The sequence below is a fragment of the Cherax quadricarinatus genome, chromosome 73, assembly GCF_038502225.1.
Source record: "Cherax quadricarinatus isolate ZL_2023a chromosome 73, ASM3850222v1, whole genome shotgun sequence".
Taxonomy (NCBI): Eukaryota; Metazoa; Arthropoda; class Malacostraca; order Decapoda; family Parastacidae; genus Cherax; species Cherax quadricarinatus.
The window spans coordinates 8778635-8798234 of NC_091364.1; the positions used below are offsets into that span (position 1 = coordinate 8778635).

A 19600-nucleotide genomic window follows, 5' to 3' on the forward strand; every position below is an offset into this window, starting at 1 on the left:
GCTGTTTCCCTTGAATCATTTCATGAATATTACTTAGCTTACATTCCAATAGTATGTCAAACCTTGAAAACCATTTGTACTCTGATCGAGAAGATTTACATGCTTGCTGGGTGCTTAAGCTACTACCAGTTAAACCCTCCTCTCCTTCCTGGGAAGCCCCCTAACCCTTCTTCCAACTGCCTTAGATTTGTACACCCTCTTGGTCAACCAATCTCACTGAATCCTTTATAAATGAATAATCCAGCAGAGTGACCCCAAAGAAGAAATTTCTTGTTAAGTAAAAAGACAGAAGTACAACTAATTTTTTTTTTTTTTTAACAAGTCGGCCAGCTCCCACCGAGGCAGGGTGACCCAAAAAGAAAATACTGTCATCATCATTCAACACTTTTACCTCACTCACACATAATCACTGTTTTTGCAGAGGTGCTCAGAACCCAACAGTTTAGAAGCATATACATATAAAGATACACAACTTTTTTTTTTTTTTTTTTTTTTTTATCGCACTGGCCGATTCCCACCAAGGCAGGGTGGCCCGAAAAAGAAAAACTTTCACCATCATTCACTCCATCACTGTCTTGCCAGAAGGGTGCTTTACACTACAGTTTTTAAACTGCAACATTAACACCCCTCCTTCAGAGTGCAGGCACTGTACTTCCCATCTCCAGGACTCAAGTCCGGCCTGCTGGTTTCCCTGAACCCCTTCATAAATGTTACTTTGCTCACACTCCAACAGCACGTCAAGTATTAAAAACCATTTGTCTCCATTCACTCCTATCAAACACGCTCACGCATGCCTGCTGGAAGTCCAAGCCCCTCGCACACAAAACCTCATTTACCCCCTCTCTCCAACCTTTCCTAGGCCGACCCCTACCCCGCCTTCCTTCCACTACAGACTGATACACTCTTGAAGTCACTCTGTCTCGCTCCATTCTCTCTACATGTCCGAACCACCTCAACAACCCTTCTTCAGCCCTCTGGACAACAGTTTTGGTAATCCCGCACCTCCTCCTAACTTCCAAACTACGAATTCTCTGCATTATATTCACACCACACATTGCCCTCAGACATGACATCTCCACTGCCTCCAGCCTTCTCCTCGCTGCAACATTCATCACCCATGCTTCACACCCATATAAGAGCGTTGGTAAAAACTATACTCTCATACATTCCCCTCTTTGCCTCCAAGGACAAAGTTCTTTGTCTCCACAGACTCCTAAGTGCACCGCTCACCTTTTCCCCTCATCAATTCTATGATTCACCTCATCTTTCATAGACCCATCCGCTGACACGTCCACTCCCAAATATCTGAATACATTCACCTCCTCCATACTCTCTCCCTCCAATCTGATATCCAATCTTTCATCACCTAATCTTTATGTTATCCTCATAACCTTACTCTTTCCTGTATTCACTTTTAATTTTCTTCTTTTGCACACCCTACCAAATTCATCCACCAATCTCTGCAACTTCTCTTCAGAATCTCCCAAGAGCACAGTGTCATCAGCAAAGAGCAACTGTGACAACTCCCACTTTATGTGTGATTCTTTATCTTTTAACTCCACACCTCTTGCCAAGACCCTCGCATTTACTTCTCTTACAACCCCATCTATAAATATATTAAACAACCACGGTGACATCACACATCCTTGTCTAAGGCCTACTTTTACTGGGAAATAATTTCCCTCTTTCCTACATACTCTAACATATCCTTCCAAATTGCTGATATCCTGAACCCCTCCTTTAGAGTGCAGGCATTGTACTTCCCATTTCCAGGACTCAAGTCCGGCAATGTTTCTCTCTCCAGGAGCTTTGTTAAGCCGTAGCGGCTTGACAAAGCTCCTGGAGAGCGAAATGTTGCAACAACAAAATGTCACATTAGTTGCATTACTTAACATATTGTCGGTAATTCTACTTGATAATTTTTCTGGGCTTCCAGATTTTGATCTCTGTGAACATAGATTGCACACAATAATTCTGTAAAAGTTCTCAGTATGATTTGAACTTTTGTTTAATTTATTAAGTGGATTTTATGTATATACAGTGGAACCTCGGTTTTTGAATGCCCTAGTCTGTATGTAAAACTATAGTTATTCTCTATAAAAAGTATTTTTTGTTAATATTTTTGGGAGTCTGGAACGGATTAATTGGATCTACGTTATTTCTTATGGGAAATATTAGCAAAAAATGCATTTTATAGAGAAGGAAGGGGTAAGGGAGGTTTTGTGGGCGAGGGGCTTGGACTTCCAGCAGGCATGCATGAGCGTGTTCGATAGGAGTGAATGGAGACGAATGGTATTTGGGACCTGACGATCTGTTGGAGTGTGAGCAGGGTAATATTTAGTGAAGGGATTCGCTAAATATTACTCTGCAAAAACAGTGATTATGTGTGAGTGAGGTGAAAGTGTTGAATGATGATGAAAGTATTTTCTTATTGGGGATTTTCTTTCTTTTTGGGTCACCCTGCCTCGGTGGGAGACGGCCGACTTGTTGAAAAAAAAAAAAATTATAGTTTTACATACAGACTAGGGCATACGAAAGCCGAGGTTCCACTGTATTACACAGACAACCTGCACATAGTAGAGAGGAGCTTATGAACTTTTTGTAAAGCAATAAACCCTTATGGGTCATTCAGTGCAGGTAGTGTGTAGGCTAATTGTGGCTTCATCTCTGATCAGCCAGGCTGTTGGTAATCACAAAAGTGGGAAGAAGGGCTAAAACTTGTCCATAAATTTGTAAGAAAACAATATTTAACAGGAATGTAATATTTAATTCTTTCAATTTTTTACTTGTATTTATCTGTGCAATTTCATGATTGATAGAGTGGATAGGGGAGCAATGTGGCAGATGTTGCAAATACATATATGGAATAGGTGGTAAGTTACTAAATGCTGTAAAGAGTTTTTATGAGGATAGTGAGGTTCAGGTTAGGATGTGTAGAAGAGAGGGAGACTGCTTCCCAGTAAAAGTAGGCCTTAGACAGGGATGTGTAATGTCACCATGGTTGTTTAATATATTTATAGATGGGGTTGTAAAAGAAGTAAATGCTAGGGTGTTCGGGAGATGGGTGGGATTAAATTATGGGGAATTAAATACAAAATGGGAATTGACACAGTTACTTTTTGCTGATGATACTGTGCTTATGGGAGATTCTAAAGAAAAATTGCAAACGTTAGTGGACGAGTTTGGGAGTGTGTGTAAAGGTAGAAAGTTGACAGTGAACATAGAAAAGAGTAAGGTGATGAGGGTATTAAATGATTTAGATAAAGAAAAATTGGATATCAAATTGGGGAGGAGGAGTATGGAAGAAGTGAATGTTTTCAGGTATTTGGGAGTTGACGTGTCAGCGGATGGATTTATGAAGGATGAGGTTAATCATAGAATTGATGAAAAAAAGGCGAGTGGTGCGTTGAGGTATATGTGGAGACAAAAAATGTTATCTATGGAGGCAAAGAAGGGAATGTATGAAAGTATAGTAGTACCAACACTCTTATATGGGTGTGAAGCTTGGGTTGTAAATGCAGCAGCGAGGAGGTGGTTGGAGGCAGTGGAGATGTCCTGTCTAAGGGCAATGTGTGGTGTAAATATTATGCAGAAAATTCAGAGTATGGAAATTAGGAGAAGGTGTGGAGTTAATAAAAGTATTAGTCAGAAGGCTGAAGAGGGGTTGTTGAGATGGTTTGGTCATTTAGAGAGAATGGGTCAAAGTAGAATGACATGGAGAGCATATAAATCTGTAGGGGAAGGAAGGCGGGGTACGGGTCGTCCTCGAAAAGGTTGGAGGGAGGGGGCAAAGGAGGTTTTGTGGGCGAGGGGCTTGGACTTGCAGCAAGCGTGCATGAGCGTGTTACATAGGAGTGAATGGAGACGAATGGTATTTGGGACCTGATGATCTGTTGGAGTGTGAGCAGGGTATTATTTAGTGAAGGGATTTAGGGAAACCGGTTATTTTTATGTAGCCGGACTTGAGTCCTGGAAATGGGAAGTACAGTGCCTGCACTTTAAAGGAGAGGTTTAGGATATTGGCAGTTTGGAGGGATATGTTGTGCATCTTTATATGTATATGCTTCTGAACTGTTGTATTCTGATCACCTTTCCAAAAACAGTGATTATATGTAAGGTGAAAGTGTTGAATGATGATGAAAGTATTTTCTTTTTGGAGATTTTCTTTCTTTTTGGGTCACCCTTCCTCGGTGGGAGATGGCTTACTTGTTAAAAAAAAAAAAGTGCATAACACATCTTTACTCTATCACATCTTTAAATATTTTTCATGATGCAGAGTTATAATTGTATATTTATTTGCTTTTAAAAATAGTAGATTTTACATTTTTCTTTTACAGTATTTATAACATGATGTAAAAAAATTTTACCATTTATCAGAGGAAAGGTGAGATGCATAAATAAGCCTCCTAATACCTGCTGCCCCTACCTGTTAACCTAATAGTAAATAAATACCTAGCATTTAGTAGAGTGTTGTGGGGTGCATCCTGGGGAAGCATCTATAAAAAGACCCCAGTGGAAGCAAGCCACACTGTTTGGCTTTTTTGGGTGTATCCTAGGTTGTTAACCCTCTGGGGTACCTAACCCTAATGAAGTAATGAAGTCTTCTAAGGTGTATGTTGTTGCATGTTGTTTGTAAACCTTATGCTGGACAGTTAAATACACTTTTTATCTAGAAGTGTTGCTTTTTGGTTTTGGGAGTAAACAAAAAGATTATTTTATTTTGATGCAATCCTTCTGAAACTCTGATTATTGAGTGTATATACCAGACTCTGCACTATTATTTTTCTCAAAAGAAATGGTATGTAAGTTATGTAGATATGGCTACCACCAAATATCTTGAATTTACTTACATCATGATATGATTTTGTTTCGTCTTTTACAGTAGTGCCCCAGTTTATGTTGATCCATCTTAAAATGATACACACTTTTGATACTGGCACTTAGCTACCAGCTTTATTATGTGACCTCTAGGCTCTTAATTCTGCAAATCCATAAAATAATCTATCTTTTTTTTTCAACAAGTCGGCCGTCTCCCACCGAGGCAGGGTGACCCAAAAAGAAAGAAAATCCCCAAAAAGAAAATACTTTCATCATCATTCAACACTTTCACCTCACTCACACATAATCACTGTTTTTGCAGAGGTGCTCAGAACACAACAGTTTAGAAGCATATACGTATAAAGATACACAACATATCCCTCCAAACTGCTAATATCCCGAAACCCCTCCTTTAGAGTGCAGGCATTGTACTTCCCATTTCCAGGACTCAAGTCCGGCTATTTAAAAATAACCGGTTTCCCTGAATCCCTTCACTAAATATTACTCTGCTCACATTCCAACAGATCGTCAGGTCCCAAATACCATTTGTCTCCATTCACTCCTATCAAACACGCTCATGCACGCCTGCTGGAAGTCTAAGCCCCTCACCCACAAAACCTCCCTTACCCCTTCCTTCCAACTTTTTCGAGGACGACCCCTACCCCGCCTTCCTTCCTTCTGCTAATTAGTCTTATATTGTGACCTCCTGGCTTTTTAATTCTGCCATTCAATAAAATATTACCACCTGCACCATTACTTGTAAGGTAGATTTTGTGTGCAATTTCAAACTTATTTTACCGAATCCTACTTACAGTGGACCCCCGCATAACGATTACCTCCGAATGTGACCAATTATGTAAGTGTATTTATGTAAGTGCGTTTGTACGTGTATGTTTGGGGGTCTGAAATGGACTAATCTACTTCACAATATTTCTTATGGGAACAAATTCGGTCAGTACTGGCACCTGATCATACTTCTGGAGTGAAAAAATATCGTTAACCGGGGGTCCACTGTACTTGTATTAAGTTTAAATAAGATTGTAAAACAGCTCACCACTATTACTTGTCCAGTTTTAAGTATAGTTACTATGTACTATTATCTCATCTAGTTTTAATAATTTACAAAGTACAGTGGACTCCCGCTTTTCATCTGCATCGACTTTCATGAAATCCACCTTTCGGCAAGTTTTTTCGGCAAAATTTAGCTTCACGGTTCATGATTGGACTCGTGATTTGGTGACCATCTGCTATGCGTCCGTCCGTCACCGTGCACACAAAGCCAGTCTCACGCACCTTTCACACTCAGTGTGCCATTGTTTACCAGTGCATGACCATCATCCTGCGGGTGTTTACAACTGCTAAATAAGTCAGCATGGGCCCAAGGAAAGATAGTGCAAGCCCATTGGTAAAGAAAGTGAGGAACACGATCGAATTCAAGAAGGAAATCATTGAAAAACATGAGAGCAGAGTGCGTGTTACAGAACTTGCCAGGATATATGGCAAACCCCATTCAACCATCACTTCGATCGTGGCGAAGGAAAAGGAAATAAAGTGTGCTGTTGTTGCAAAAGGGGTAGATATGCTGACAAAAAAGAGATCGCAAATCCTCAAAGAAGGGGAAAGGTTATTGTTGGTGTGGATTACCCAAAAACAATTAGCAGGAGATAGTATTATGCAGTCAATAATATGTGAAAAGGCAAGGCAGTTGCATGACGATCTCGTAAAGAAAATGCCTGCAACGAATGGTGATGCTTGTGATTTAAAGGCCAGCAAAGGTTAGTTTGAGAGATTTAAGAAGTGTAGTGGCATTCACAGTGTGATAAGGCATGGTGAGGCTGCCAGTTCTGACAAAAAGCAGCTGAGAAGTTTGTACAGGAGTTTAAGGAGTGCGTAGACACTGGAGAATTCAAACCCCAACAGGTTTCCAATTGTGACGAAGCAGGCCTCTCTTGGAAGAAAATGCCAAAGAGGACCTAAATCACACAGGAGGAAATGGCACTCCCAGGACACAGGCCTATAAAGGATAGGCTTACTCTCATGTTTTGTAGTAATGCTAGTGGAGATTTTAAACTGAAGCCTTCACTGGTGTATCACTCTGAAAATCCCAGAGTGTTCAAGAAAAACAGTGTCGCCAAGAGTAATTTGTGTGTGATGGGGAAGGCTAACAATAAGCCATGGGTCACAAGGGGAATTTTTCTAGACTGGTTTAACCCTTTCAGGGTTTTGGCCGTACTAGTACGGCTTACGCACCAGGGTTTTTGACGTACTAGTACGCCTAAATTCTAGCGCCCTCAAATCTAATGAGAGAAAGCTGGTAGGCCTACATATGAAAGAATGGGTCTATGTGGTCAGTGTGCGTGGTATAAAAAAAATCCTGCAGCACACAGTGCGTAATAAGAAAAAAAAACTTTGACCGTGTTTTTGGATTAGAACAGCGACTTTGCACTGTATTTTCTCATGGTATTTATTGTTGTATTCTAGTTTTCCTGGTCTCATTTTATAGAATGGAAGACATATTACAGAAATTGAGATGATTTTGATTGGTTTTACAATGAAAAGTGCCTTGAAATTGAGCTCAAAGTAGCAGAAATGTTCGATTTTTACCAAAGTTCAAAAGTAAACAAATAATGCCATACGTTCAATACACGTCAACTGGTGAGTCTAATATTCTTTCACAAGTGCACTGATATTATTTATACCATTTCTACACTAATGCAGTAGTCTGCATAACAGTAAATCTTTTATTTTTTGTGAGAATAAAAATTCAAAGTGGAAAGCAAAAGAATGTTAGAGGGGCGTGGGGACGTGACTAATGAACAGAGGAAATGTTATTTTAGTGCCAGAAATGTCTTTCTTGTTTATTCTGGATCCTATTTGGAAATTGGCATCTTTTGAAATTTGTGTGAAATTGGCAAAATTGCTAAATTCTGACCACTGTATTGGATAGTTGAAATTGGTAAATGGGTGGTTTCTTGTACTCATTCGATAGACAAAATGGAGTTACAGTGAAATAGTTATGATTTTTGTCGACTAGTACACTGGAATTGGCCGAAAATAGGGCTCAAAGTGGGCAAAATCGCCGATGTGTAAACATCGTCGAGACCGCTAAATTCGCAAGAGCATAATTTCGTAAGTTTTCCATCAAATTTCATACTTTTGGTGTCATTATGATTGGGAAAAGATTCACTATCTTTTCATAAGATTTTTTTTTTTTTTTTTTTTTATGGAATTTGGGCGACCCTGAGAATTAGTCTCTGAGAGGGCCTGTCGACCCTGAAAGGGTTAATGAAGTGTTTGGTCCCAGTGTGAAGAAATACCTCCTGGAAAATAAATTGCCACTCAAGTTCCTCCTGGTAATGGACAGTGCTCCTGCTCATCTTCCAGACTTGGAAGAGCAAATAGTGGAGGAGTTTAGTTTTATCACGGTGAAGTTCTTGCCCCCCAATACAACTCTTCTCATCCAGCCCATGGACCAGCAGGTCATTCAACTTCAAAAAACTGTACACCAAAGCAGTGTTTCAACAGTGCTTTGAAATGACTTCAGACACTGAATTGACCCTAAGAGAGTTCTGGGAAGAGAGAGTTCTGGAAAGAGAGTGTTCTGGAAAGAGAGAGTTCTGGAAAGATCACTTCAATATCCTCACTTGCATAAACCTTATAGGTAAGGCTTGGGAAGGAATGACTTCCAGAACTTTGAATTCTGCTTGGAGAAAATTGTGGCCACAATGTGTACAAGAGAGGGATTTTGAAGGGTTTGGGGCTGACCCTAAGGAGCCTATGCCAGTTGTGGAATCTATTGTGGCATTGAGGAAGTCCATGGGGTTGGAGGTTAGTGGGGAGGATGTGGAAGAGTTGGTGGAGGACCATGATGAAGAGCTAACCACTGCAGAGCTGCAAGAGCTTAATCTGCAACAGCAAGAGATTACAGCTCAGGAAATTGCTGCAGAGGAGGAGGAAGGGAAATGGAGGAAGGTGCCTTCTTCAAAGATTAAGGACATTTGTGCAAAGTGGACTGAAGTGCAAACATTTATGGATGAACTTCACCCTGACAAAGCTGTTGCAGGCCGTATTGCCAACATGTACAGTGACAGTGTTGTGTCCCACTTCAGACAAATCTTAAAGAAACGCCAGAAACAGAGCTCTCTGGACAGATATTTTGTGCGACAGGGGTCCAGTGACTCTCAAGTTGTTCCCAGTGTCTTTAAAAAAACAAAGAAGGGAAGTAACCCCAGATAAGGACTTGGTACCTGAAGTCCTAATGGAAGGAGATTCTCCTTCCAAACAATAGTGTACACTTTCCTCCTATCCCCTCCTCCCATCTTCCATCCACCCAGAAGTCTTCAGTAAAGGTAATTGTAATGTTATTATTATTTTATATATGTATGTACTTGATTTCTCATTGTTTTCAGTATGTAAATCTTTATTTAATTTGAAAATAAATATTTTATTTTAATATTTTTGGGTGTTTGGAATGGATTAATTTTATTTCCATCATTTCTTATGGGGAAAATAGTTTCGCCATTCGGCAATTTCATCATTCAGCAGACTCTCTGGAATGGATTAATCACGAAACTCGGGGGTCCACTGTATTAGGATTAGTTTGCCTGAAATGCCTCGGCATGATAACGGCTATCTTTGTACTTAGTAAATCACAATTGTAATTACACTTTGTAACCTTTACTAAATGCTGATCTGCAGTTACAGCCGTTGCAATAATGTAAACAAATTACAGTATTTAAAATAATTTTATCTTTCTTAATTTTTAATTGAGTGCATTCATTCTTTGTGCATATTCATTTTTTTTTTTTTCACATATCTGCCGTTTCCCACCAAGGCAGGGTGTTCATTTTATGCTTGTATAAAGAGCTGACATATGCTTTTTAGAGGTTAGTCAAGACTGAACTATAAATATGTTTCCTCAGTTTTTTTTTCAGTTGCATTCATATTGCATTGCATTCTGCATGTTTTTTATTCGTGTATGTAAAGTTCATTTTTTTTGGTGGAGATTTGTTAAGAAATGCATATCAGATAATTACATTGTTTAGTTTAACTGTGGCAGCCATTGCTCCTGCCTATGCACAATACAGGTCAGTGATTGAGGTGTGGGATAGCAAGAGCACTGCTTACTCACACCAGACCCTAAGCTGCACAGTTACCCTCATTCATCCCTTCCCACACCATACACCCAGGCATTAAATTTATACACTTATCATTGCAGTGAAAGAATGGTGAGCATAGACTTGTATTAGATACATTGGGAGTGAGGGTGGGAGGGAGAGACAGTCCAGCTTCTACTACTGCATTCCTCTCACATCACACTCTTCACCACAATATTAAGAGTGTGAACATATGTAAAGAGCTTTGTATTAGATATGATGTGGGAGTGAGTAAATGAGTGGAAGAGAGAAAATAAGGAATGGGAGAGGGTTAGGTAATGCAATGGGAGAGGGAGCAGGAATTGAAAGAGGAAGAAAAGAGAGAGAGAGATATGGATTCCTCTGAATATTCTTCTGCACATTTTTTATCTCATTGTTAAACAAATCAGTGAAATTGTATACATAATATTATGGCTTAGGAGCACATTTCCTTTTATAATATAGGTGTCTACTGTTTGAGAAATTAAGTAATGAGTTCCAAATGCCCTCGTAACAAATAATTTTCAAGAATGTGTTTATAAGTTGAGGCACTACAGTATGCTTAAATTTTAATGGATTCTTTATCTTTATCATTAGGTATGGTGTAGCAGCTAGTCAAGAGGATAAATTATGTGCTGCCCTAAAGAAAATAGTGCCAGATTTTGTCAAGGACTCGGCAATATGGCTGCCATCTGACACTGCGATGGTAAAGCTGAATCTATTTGCTAATTATTTCTATCACTTGCATATGCAAAATTTTGTTCAGTATCCTTATTCATGCGCATATACTTTTACAAAATATCATTACTAATGCTAAGACATTTTGCTTCATTATAAAAGTCACTGCTTGATATCTTCTCAGTATTTAGGTGAAACTAACTTTAACCTCAAGTTAATGAACTTTTTATTTTGCATTATCATTTACTTCTAAATAAAATTGTATACTAATAGCTTTTGAATTTTATCATGAAGAGGGTAAATGGTTCTATAAAAAGGTGGAAAGGAAAATATCTGGAAGCACTTAATACTGTAACATAAATGAGGCAAGTGTGAATCCTTTCATGTATTCTTGTGCCTCAAAACAAAAACAACTAAAACTACCTAATAGGAATGATACACATTTAACAGAAGAAAGTACAGTAAACTTTCATAAGTTACACAGTCATAGTTTGCATTTTCAGTATTCTGCTGTTGAAATTTACTTTTTCATTTCCAATAGTAGCATGCCATTACTATTAGTGGCGTGCATTACCGTTTTAAAGAGTTCATCCACCCGCCGTTTGGCAAGGCATTTGTGTTGGTGTAGGAGAGACCTAACATCATTAACCAGATGTAAACAAACTAGTTACTCTCTGGATACTTACCATATGATAGTCTCTCTGTGGTTTCCAATCTCTGTTATCATTCATATCATCACCTTGCTTTGTCTCTGGAGATAAAACATGGCACCCAAAAGGAATAAAGGTGATGCTGGAGATGCCAAGAAGAAAAGTAAATGTAAAACTCTTACAATTTCAAAGACAATTGTGGTTAGAGTAAAGGTGGGAGGTGGTGGTGATTATCACTGGTAGGTTACTCGTACAGTTAGTGTGACACATAATTAAACATTTTTGTGCCTCGAGCAGTGATTTACCTAGGTTAGCTGCATTTAAATCATTGTTGAGTATGTTGGTGATTGATAATAAAGTGTGAATAGAGAAAATTGTGTTCTTCTTTCTTTCTTTCAACAAACCCGCCGTATCCCACCGAGGCAGGGTGGCCCAAAAAGAAAAACGAAAGTTTCTCTTTTTATATTTAGTAATTTATACAGGAGAAGGGGTTACTAGCCCCTTGCTCCTGCCATTTTAGTTGCCTCTTCCAACACCCATAGCTTACAAAGGAAGAATTCTGTTCCACTTCCCCTTGGGGATAAGAGGAAATAAACAAGAACAAGAACTAGTAAGAAAATAGAAGAAAACCCAGAGGGGTGTGTGTATATATGCTTGTACATGTGTGTGTAGTGTGACCTAAGTGTAAGTAGAAGTAGCAAGACGTACCTGAAACCTTGCATGTTTATGAGAGAAAAATGGACACCAGCAATCCTACCATCATGTAAAACAATTACAAGCTTTCGTTTTATACTCACTTGGCAGGACGGTAGTATCTCCCTGGGCGGTTGCTGTCTATCCCCTCCTCCCTATTAATCCATTAATGAGTGGTTTTACTGTCATCATAAATGCTGACCCCTAGAAATGGGAGGCTCCAAACAAATTTTTTCTGTATAGAAAGGATCTTTCATTTTTTGTTTAATTACAGGTTCCCCCAAGTGAGCTGGTACGTGAAGGTGTTAGAGTGTGCAGAGTGGTGCAGGACCCAGGCCAGTTTGTTGTTGTTTTCCCAGGTGCCTTCACTTCCAGCATATGTAAAGGATATCTGATCTCAGAAAGTGCATTCTTTGCTCGCCCTCAGTATTTTGAGCGGGCAGTTGCTGTAAGTAATTTTTCATTTTTGATAATAGTTCTAATCATATACCATAATGTACATTTCATTTACAGTAGGGCCCTTACTCATGACATTCTGACTTTGTGTTTCTCACTTATGACTTTGGCACCAATTACACCTACCATCCGACTTACGACCTGCTCGACTTACGACCACTCGACTTACGACCGTGTTTTTTATGCCAAATTTCTGGGAAATAAACACCTATTTGTGTTGTACACAGTGTTTATCCTAAACCTTACAGTATAAAATACAGTACTAAAAACATAAAAGGTAAAGTAAAACATGAAATACCAAAAAAACAGTAAAATAAAGTCATTACAAAAATGTTTTGTTGATATTCAGTAGTAAAGTTCGACTTATGACCATTTCGACTTACGACCGGTTTCTCGGAACCGAACTTGGTCGTAAGTCAGATGGTAGGTGTAATTACTTATGAACACTGATCTGCAACTGTGATCTTTAATATAATAATAATATGCCTTAGACAGGGATGTGTAATGTCACCATGGTTGTTTAATATATTTATAGATGGGGTTGTGAAAGAAGTAAATGCTATGGTGTTGGGGATAGGGGTGGGATTAAATTGTAAGGAATCAAGTACAAAATGGGAATTGACACAGTTACTTTTTGCTGATGATACTGTGCTTATGGGAGGTTCTAAAGAAAAGTTGCAAAGGTTAGTGGACGAGTTGGGGAGGGTGTGTAAAGGTAGAAAGTTGAAAGTGAACATAGTTAAGAGTAAGATGATGAGGGTAACAAACAATTTAGATAAAGGAAAATTGGATATCACATTGGAGGGAGGAAATGTGTGTGAATGTTTTCAGATATTTTGGAGTTGACGTGTTAGCAGATGGGTTTATGAAGGATGAGGTTAATCATAGAACTGATGAAGGAAAAAAGGTGAGTGGTGTGTTGAGGTATTTGTAGAGACAAAAAACGTTATCCATGGAGGCACAATAGGGAATGTATGAGAGTGTAGTGGTACCAACACTCTTATATGGGTGTGAAGCTTGGGTTGTAAATGCTACAGCGAGGAGGTGGCTGGAGGCAGTGGAGATGTCCTGTCTAAGGGCAATGTGTGGTGTAAATATTATGCAGAAAATTCGGAGTGTGGAAATTAGGAGAAGGTGTGGAGTTAATAAAAGTATTAGCCAGATGGCTGAAGAGGGGTTGTTGAGGTGGTTTGGTCATTTAGAGAGAATGGATGAAAGTAGAATGACTTGGAGAGCGTGTAAATCTGTAGGGGAAGGGAGGCGGGGTAGGGGTCGTCCTCAAAAAGGTTGGAGGTAGGGGGTAAAGTAGGTTTTGCGGGCGAGGGGCTTGGACTTCCAGCAAGTGTGTGTGAGCGTGTTAGATAGGAGTGAATGGAGACGAATGGTTTTTGGGACCTGACGAGCTATTGGAGTGTGAGCAGGGTAATATTTAGTGAAGGGATTCAGGAAAACTGGTTATTTAACCAGACTTGAGTATGTACTTGAAATGAGAAGTACAATGCCTGCAGTTTAAAGGAGGGGTTTGGGATATTGGCAGTTTGGAGGTATATGTTATATATCTTTATATATGCTTCTAAACTGTTGTATCTGAGTGCCTCTGCAAAGACAGTGATTATGTATAAGTGAGCTGAAAGTGTTGAATGATGATGAAAGTATTTTCTTTTTGGGGATTTTCTCTCTCTTTGGGTCACCCTGCCTCGGTGGGAGAAGGCCGACTTGTTAAAAAAAAAAATAATGATATAATATCTTTATTTACTACAAGTACTTACACTTAGGTCACACTACACATACATGTACACATTTATTTATACACACTCATCTGAGTTTTCTTTGATTTTATCTTAATAGTTCTTGGTCTTATTACTTTTCCTATTATATACATGGGGAAGTGGAGTAAGAATCTTTCCTCCGTAAGCCATGCGTGTTGTAAAAGTCAACTAAAATGCCGGGAACAATGGGCTAGTAACCCCTTTTCCCGTAAAGATTACTAAAAAGAATAAGAAGAAGAAAATTGTCAAAGTGGGAAGTCTGAATGTGCGTGGATGTTGTGCAAATGATAAGAAAGAGATGATTGTGGATGTTATGAATAAGAAGAAACTGGATGTTCTGGCTTTAAGTGAAACAAAGCTGAAGGGGGTGGGAGAGTTTCAATGGAGAGGAATAAATGGGATTAGGTCAGGGGTTTCAAATAGAGTTAGAGCTAAAGAAGGAGTAGCAATAATGTTGAAGGATAAGCTATGGCAGGAAAAGAGGGACTACAAATGTATAAATTCAAGGATTATGTGGAGTAAAATAAAGATTGGATGTGAAAAGTGGGTTATAGTAAGCGTGTATGCACCTGGAGAAGAGAGAAATGTAGAGGAGAGAGAGAGATTCTGGGAAATGTTGAGTGAATGCGTGGGGAGTTTTGAATCAAGTGTGAGAGTAATGGTGGTTGGGGATTTCAATGCTAAAGTGGGTAAAAATGTTATGGAGGGAGTAGTAGGTAAATTTGGGGTGCCAGGGGTAAATGTAAATGGGGAGCCTTTAATTGAGCTATGTGTAGAAAGAAATTTGGTAATAAGTAATACATATTTTATGAAAAAGAGGATAAATAAATATACAAGGTATGATGTAGCACGTAATGAAAGTAGTTTATTAGATTATGTATTGGTGGATAAAAGGTTGATGGGTAGGCTCCAGGATGTACATGTTTATAGAGGGGCAACTGATATATCGGATCATTATTTAGTTGTAGCTACAGTTAGAGTAAGAGGTAGATGGGAAAAGAGGAAGGTGGCAACAACAAGTAAGAGGGAGGTGAAAGTGTATAAACTAAGGGAGGAGGAAGTTCGGGCGAGATATAAGCGACTATTGGCAGAAAGGTGGGCTAGTGCAAAGATGAGTAGTTGGGGGGTTGAAGAGGGTTGGAATAGTTTTAAAAATGCAGTATTAGAATGTGGGGCAGAAGTTTGTGGTCATAGGAGGGTGGGGGCAGGAGGAAAGAGGAGTGATTGGTGGAATGAAGAAGTAAAGGGTGTGATAAAAGAGAAAAAGGTAGCTTACGAGAGGTTTTTACAAAGCAGAAGTGTTATAAGAAGAGCAGAGTATATGGAGAATAAAAGAAAGGTGAAGAGAGTGGTGAGAGGGTGCAAAAGGAGAGCAGATGAAAGAGTGGGAGAGGCACTGTCAAGAAATTTTAATGAAAATAAGAAAAAATTTTGGAGTGAGTTAAACAAGTTAAGAAAGCCTAGGGAAAGTATGGATTTGTCAGTTAAAAACAGAGTAGGGGAGTTAGTAGATGGGGAGAGGGAGGTATTAGGTAGATGGTGAGAATATTTTGAGGAACTTTTAAATGTTGAGGAAGAAAGGGAGGCGGTAATTTCATGCACTTACCAGGGAGGTATACCATCTTTTAGGAGTGAAGAAGAGCAGAATGTAAGTGTGGTGGAGGTACGTGAGGCATTACGTAGAATGAAAGGGGGTAAAGCAGCTGGAACTGATGGGATCATGACAGAAATGTTAAAAGCAGGGGGGATATAGTGTTGGAGTGGTTGGTACTTTTGTTTAATAAATGTATGAAAGAGGGGAAGGTACCTAGGGATTGGCAGAGAGCATGTATAGTCCCTTTATATAAAGGGAAAGGGGACAAAAGAGATTGTAAAAATTATAGAGGAATAAGTTTACTGAGTATACCAGTATTACAACCCAGGATTCCAATTGGCCTGTTATCCCGGGTGTAATGGGAACAAAATAAACACAGTAGAAAAAGTTTAGACTTATATTATCCTTCACCAATTTAGAACAGCAATATGTACACTATGTACAGTGATAAGTATAGTGCACTCCACGGTAAGCAAGGCAGAAATAGAAGCCACAAGATAGCAGACCGTGCTTCAACCAGCTCTAGAATGGGAATGACAAGGGCAGACAGGAGAGCGGTACCCACATAACCTCTGCGATTGCCAAAACCATCTTCTTATTGGCTAGAACCTGGTCACTAGTTGAACGACGGGGCCCCATCATCAACTCTTAGCAACCTGGTTCGCTGGTTGGGGGAGATAGCCTGTAAATGAGGGTGTGTACATGCGCCGAATAAAGGTTACGTACTCTTTGCATGCCACAACCAGGAAAAGTATATGGTAGGGTTATAATTGAAAGAATTAGAGGTAAGACAGAATGTAGAATTGCGGATGAGCAAGGAGGCTTCAGAGTGGGTAGGGGATGTGTAGATCAAGTGTTTACATTGAAGCATATATGTGAACAGTATTTAGATAAAGGTAGGGAAGTTTTTATTGCATTTATGGATTTAGAAAAGGCATATGATAGAGTGGATAGAGGAGCAATGTGGCAGATGTTGCAAGTACAGTGGACCCCCGCATACCGTTGGCATCACATAACGATTAATCCGCATACCGCTTGCTTTAATCGCAAAAATTTTGCCTCGCATACCACTTAAAAACCCGCTCACCGCTGTTCGTCCGAGACACGTCCAATGTGCGCCTTAGCCAGCCTCACATGTTCCGCCGGTGGCATTGTTTACCAGCCAGCCTCCGCGGTAGCATCCAAGCATACAATCGTAACATTTCGTATTATTACAGTGTTTTTGGTGATTTTATCTGGAAAATAAGTGACCAGGGGCCCCAAGAAAGCTTCTAGTGCCAACCCTACAGCAATAAGGGAGAGAATTACTATAGAGATGAAGAAAAAGATCATTGATAAGTATGAAAGTGGAGTGCGTGTCTCCGAGCTGGCCAGGTTGTATAATAAACCCCAATCAACCATCGCTACTATTACAGCTGCTGCTGCTGCACTGTCAGCTGCTGCTGCTGCTGTAGCATCGTCTGCTGCTGCTGTAGCATCGTCTGCTGCTGCTGTAGCATCGTCTGCTGCTGCTGTAGCATCGTCTGCTGCTGCTGTAGCATCGTCTGCTGCTGCTGTAGCATCGTCTGCTACTGCTGTAGCACTGTCAGCTGCTGCTGCTGCTGTAGCATCGTCTGCTGCTGCTGCTGCTGTAGCATCGTCTGCTGCTGCTGTAGCATCGTCTGCTGCTACTGTAGCACTGTCAGCTGCTGCTGCTGCTGCTGCTGCTGTAGCACTGTTGTTGGTGTGGCTTATTGAGAATACCAAGAAACAATTAACCCCAGAGGATTTGCCACCCAGGATAACCCAAAAAAGTCAGTGTCATCGAAGACTGTCTAACTTATTTCCATTGGGGTCCTTAATCTTGTCTCCCAGGATGCAACCCACACCAGTCGACTAACACCCAGGTGAACAGGGAAAAATGCCTGGAACTAGTGCTCATATTGGTGAATTTAAAGCCAGCAAAGGTTGGTTTGAGAGATTTAAGAATCGTAGTGACATACACAGTGTGATAAGGCCTGTTCTGGAAGAAAATACCAAACAGGACCTACAGTACTCAGGAGGAAAAGGCACTCCCAGGACACACTGTCTCATCAGTCATTGCTGCATCTTCAATAAAGGTAAGTGTCATTTATTCTTCATTTAGTAGACTAGTACATGCACAATATATACTGTGCATGTACTACTCTACTATTGTGCATGTATCCTTCTCTTTGTGTGTAGGAAAATGTATATTTCACGTGGTAAAAAATTTTTTTTCATACTTTTGGGTGTCTTGCACGGATTAATTTGATTTCCATTATTTCTTATGGGGAAAATTCATTCGCATACCAATGAGCCCTCTTGCACGGATTAAAATCGGTATGCGGGGGTCCACTGTATATGGAATAGGTGGTAAGTTACTAAATGCTGTAAAGAGCTTTTATGAGGATAGTGAGGCTCAGGTTAGGGTATGTAGAAGAGAGGGAGAATACTTCCCGGTAAAAGTAGGTCTTAGACAGGGATGTGTAATGTCACCTTGGTTGTTTAATATATTTATAGATGGGGTTGTAAAAGAAGTAAATGCTAGGGTGTTCGGGAGAGGGGTGGGATTAAATTTTGGGGAATCAAATTCAAAATGGGAATTGACACAGTTACTTTTTGCTGATGATACTGTGCTTTTGGGAGATTCTAAAGAAAAATTGCAAAGGTTAGTGGATGAGTTTGAGAATGTGTGTAAAGGTAGAAAGTTGAAAGTGAACATAGAAAAGAGTAAGATGGTGAGGATTTCAAATGATTTTGATAAAGAAAAATTGGATATCAAATTGGGGAGGAGGAGTATGGAAGAAGTGAATGTTTTCAGATACTTGGGAGTTGACGTGTCGGCGGATGGATTTATGAAGGATGAGGTTAATCATAGAATTGATGAGGGAAAAAAGGTGAGTGGTGCGTTGAGGTATATGTGGAGTCAAAAAACGTTATCTATGGAGACAAAGAAGGGAATGTATGAAAGTATAGTAGTACCAACACTCTTATATGGGTGTGAAGCTTGGGTGGTAAATGCAGCAGCGAGGAGACGGTTGGAGGCAGTGGAGATGTCCTGTTTAAGGGCAATGTGGTGTAAATATTATGCAGAAAATTCGGAGTGTGGAAATTAGGAGAAGGTGTGGAGTTAATAAAAGTATTAGTCAGAGGGCAGAAGAGGGGCTGTTGAGGTGGTTTGGTCATTTAGAGAGAATGGATCAAAGTAGAATGACATGGAAAGCATATAAATCTATAGGGGAAGGAAGGAGGGGTAAGGGTCGTCCTCAAAAGGGTTGGAGAGAGGGGGTAAAGGAGGTTTTGTGGGCAAGGGACTTGGACTTCCAGCAAGCGTGTGAGCATGTTAGATAGGAGTGAATGGAGACAAATGGTACTTGGGACCTGACGATCTGTTGGAGTGTGAGCAGGGTAATATTTAGTGAAGGGATTCAGGGAAACCGGCTATTTTCATATAGTCGGACTTGAGTCCTGGAAATGGGAAGTACAATGCCTGCACTTTAAAGGAGGGGTTTGGGATATTGGCAGTTTGGAGGGATATGTTGTGTATCTTTATATGTGTATGCTTCTAAACTGTTGTATTCTGAGCACCTCTGCAAAAACAGTGATTATGTGTGAGTGTGGTGAAAGTGTTGAATGATGATGAAAGTATTTTCTTTTTGGGGATTTTCTTTCTTTTTTGGGTCACCCTGCCTCGGTGGGAGACGACCGACTTGTTGAAAAAAAAAAAATTAATCCGTTCCAGACACCCAAAAATATTAAAATAAAATTTTTTTTTTCAAATTAAATAAAGATTTACATAATGAAAAC

General features: G+C 39.8%; 1 protein-coding gene across 2 annotated transcripts in view; it reads left to right on the forward strand.

Moving 5' to 3' along the window:
* LOC128701105 (Jumonji, AT rich interactive domain 2) overlaps positions 1-19600 on the forward strand; it is a 152289-nt gene that overhangs the window by 101634 nt on the left and 31055 nt on the right. For both annotated transcript variants that reach the window (XM_070100592.1, XM_070100593.1), the window contains 2 exons: positions 10551-10659; positions 12249-12422. In XM_070100592.1, coding sequence (XP_069956693.1) covers positions 10551-10659; positions 12249-12422 — 283 coding nt within the window. The remainder of the gene's footprint in view (positions 1-10550; positions 10660-12248; positions 12423-19600) is intronic.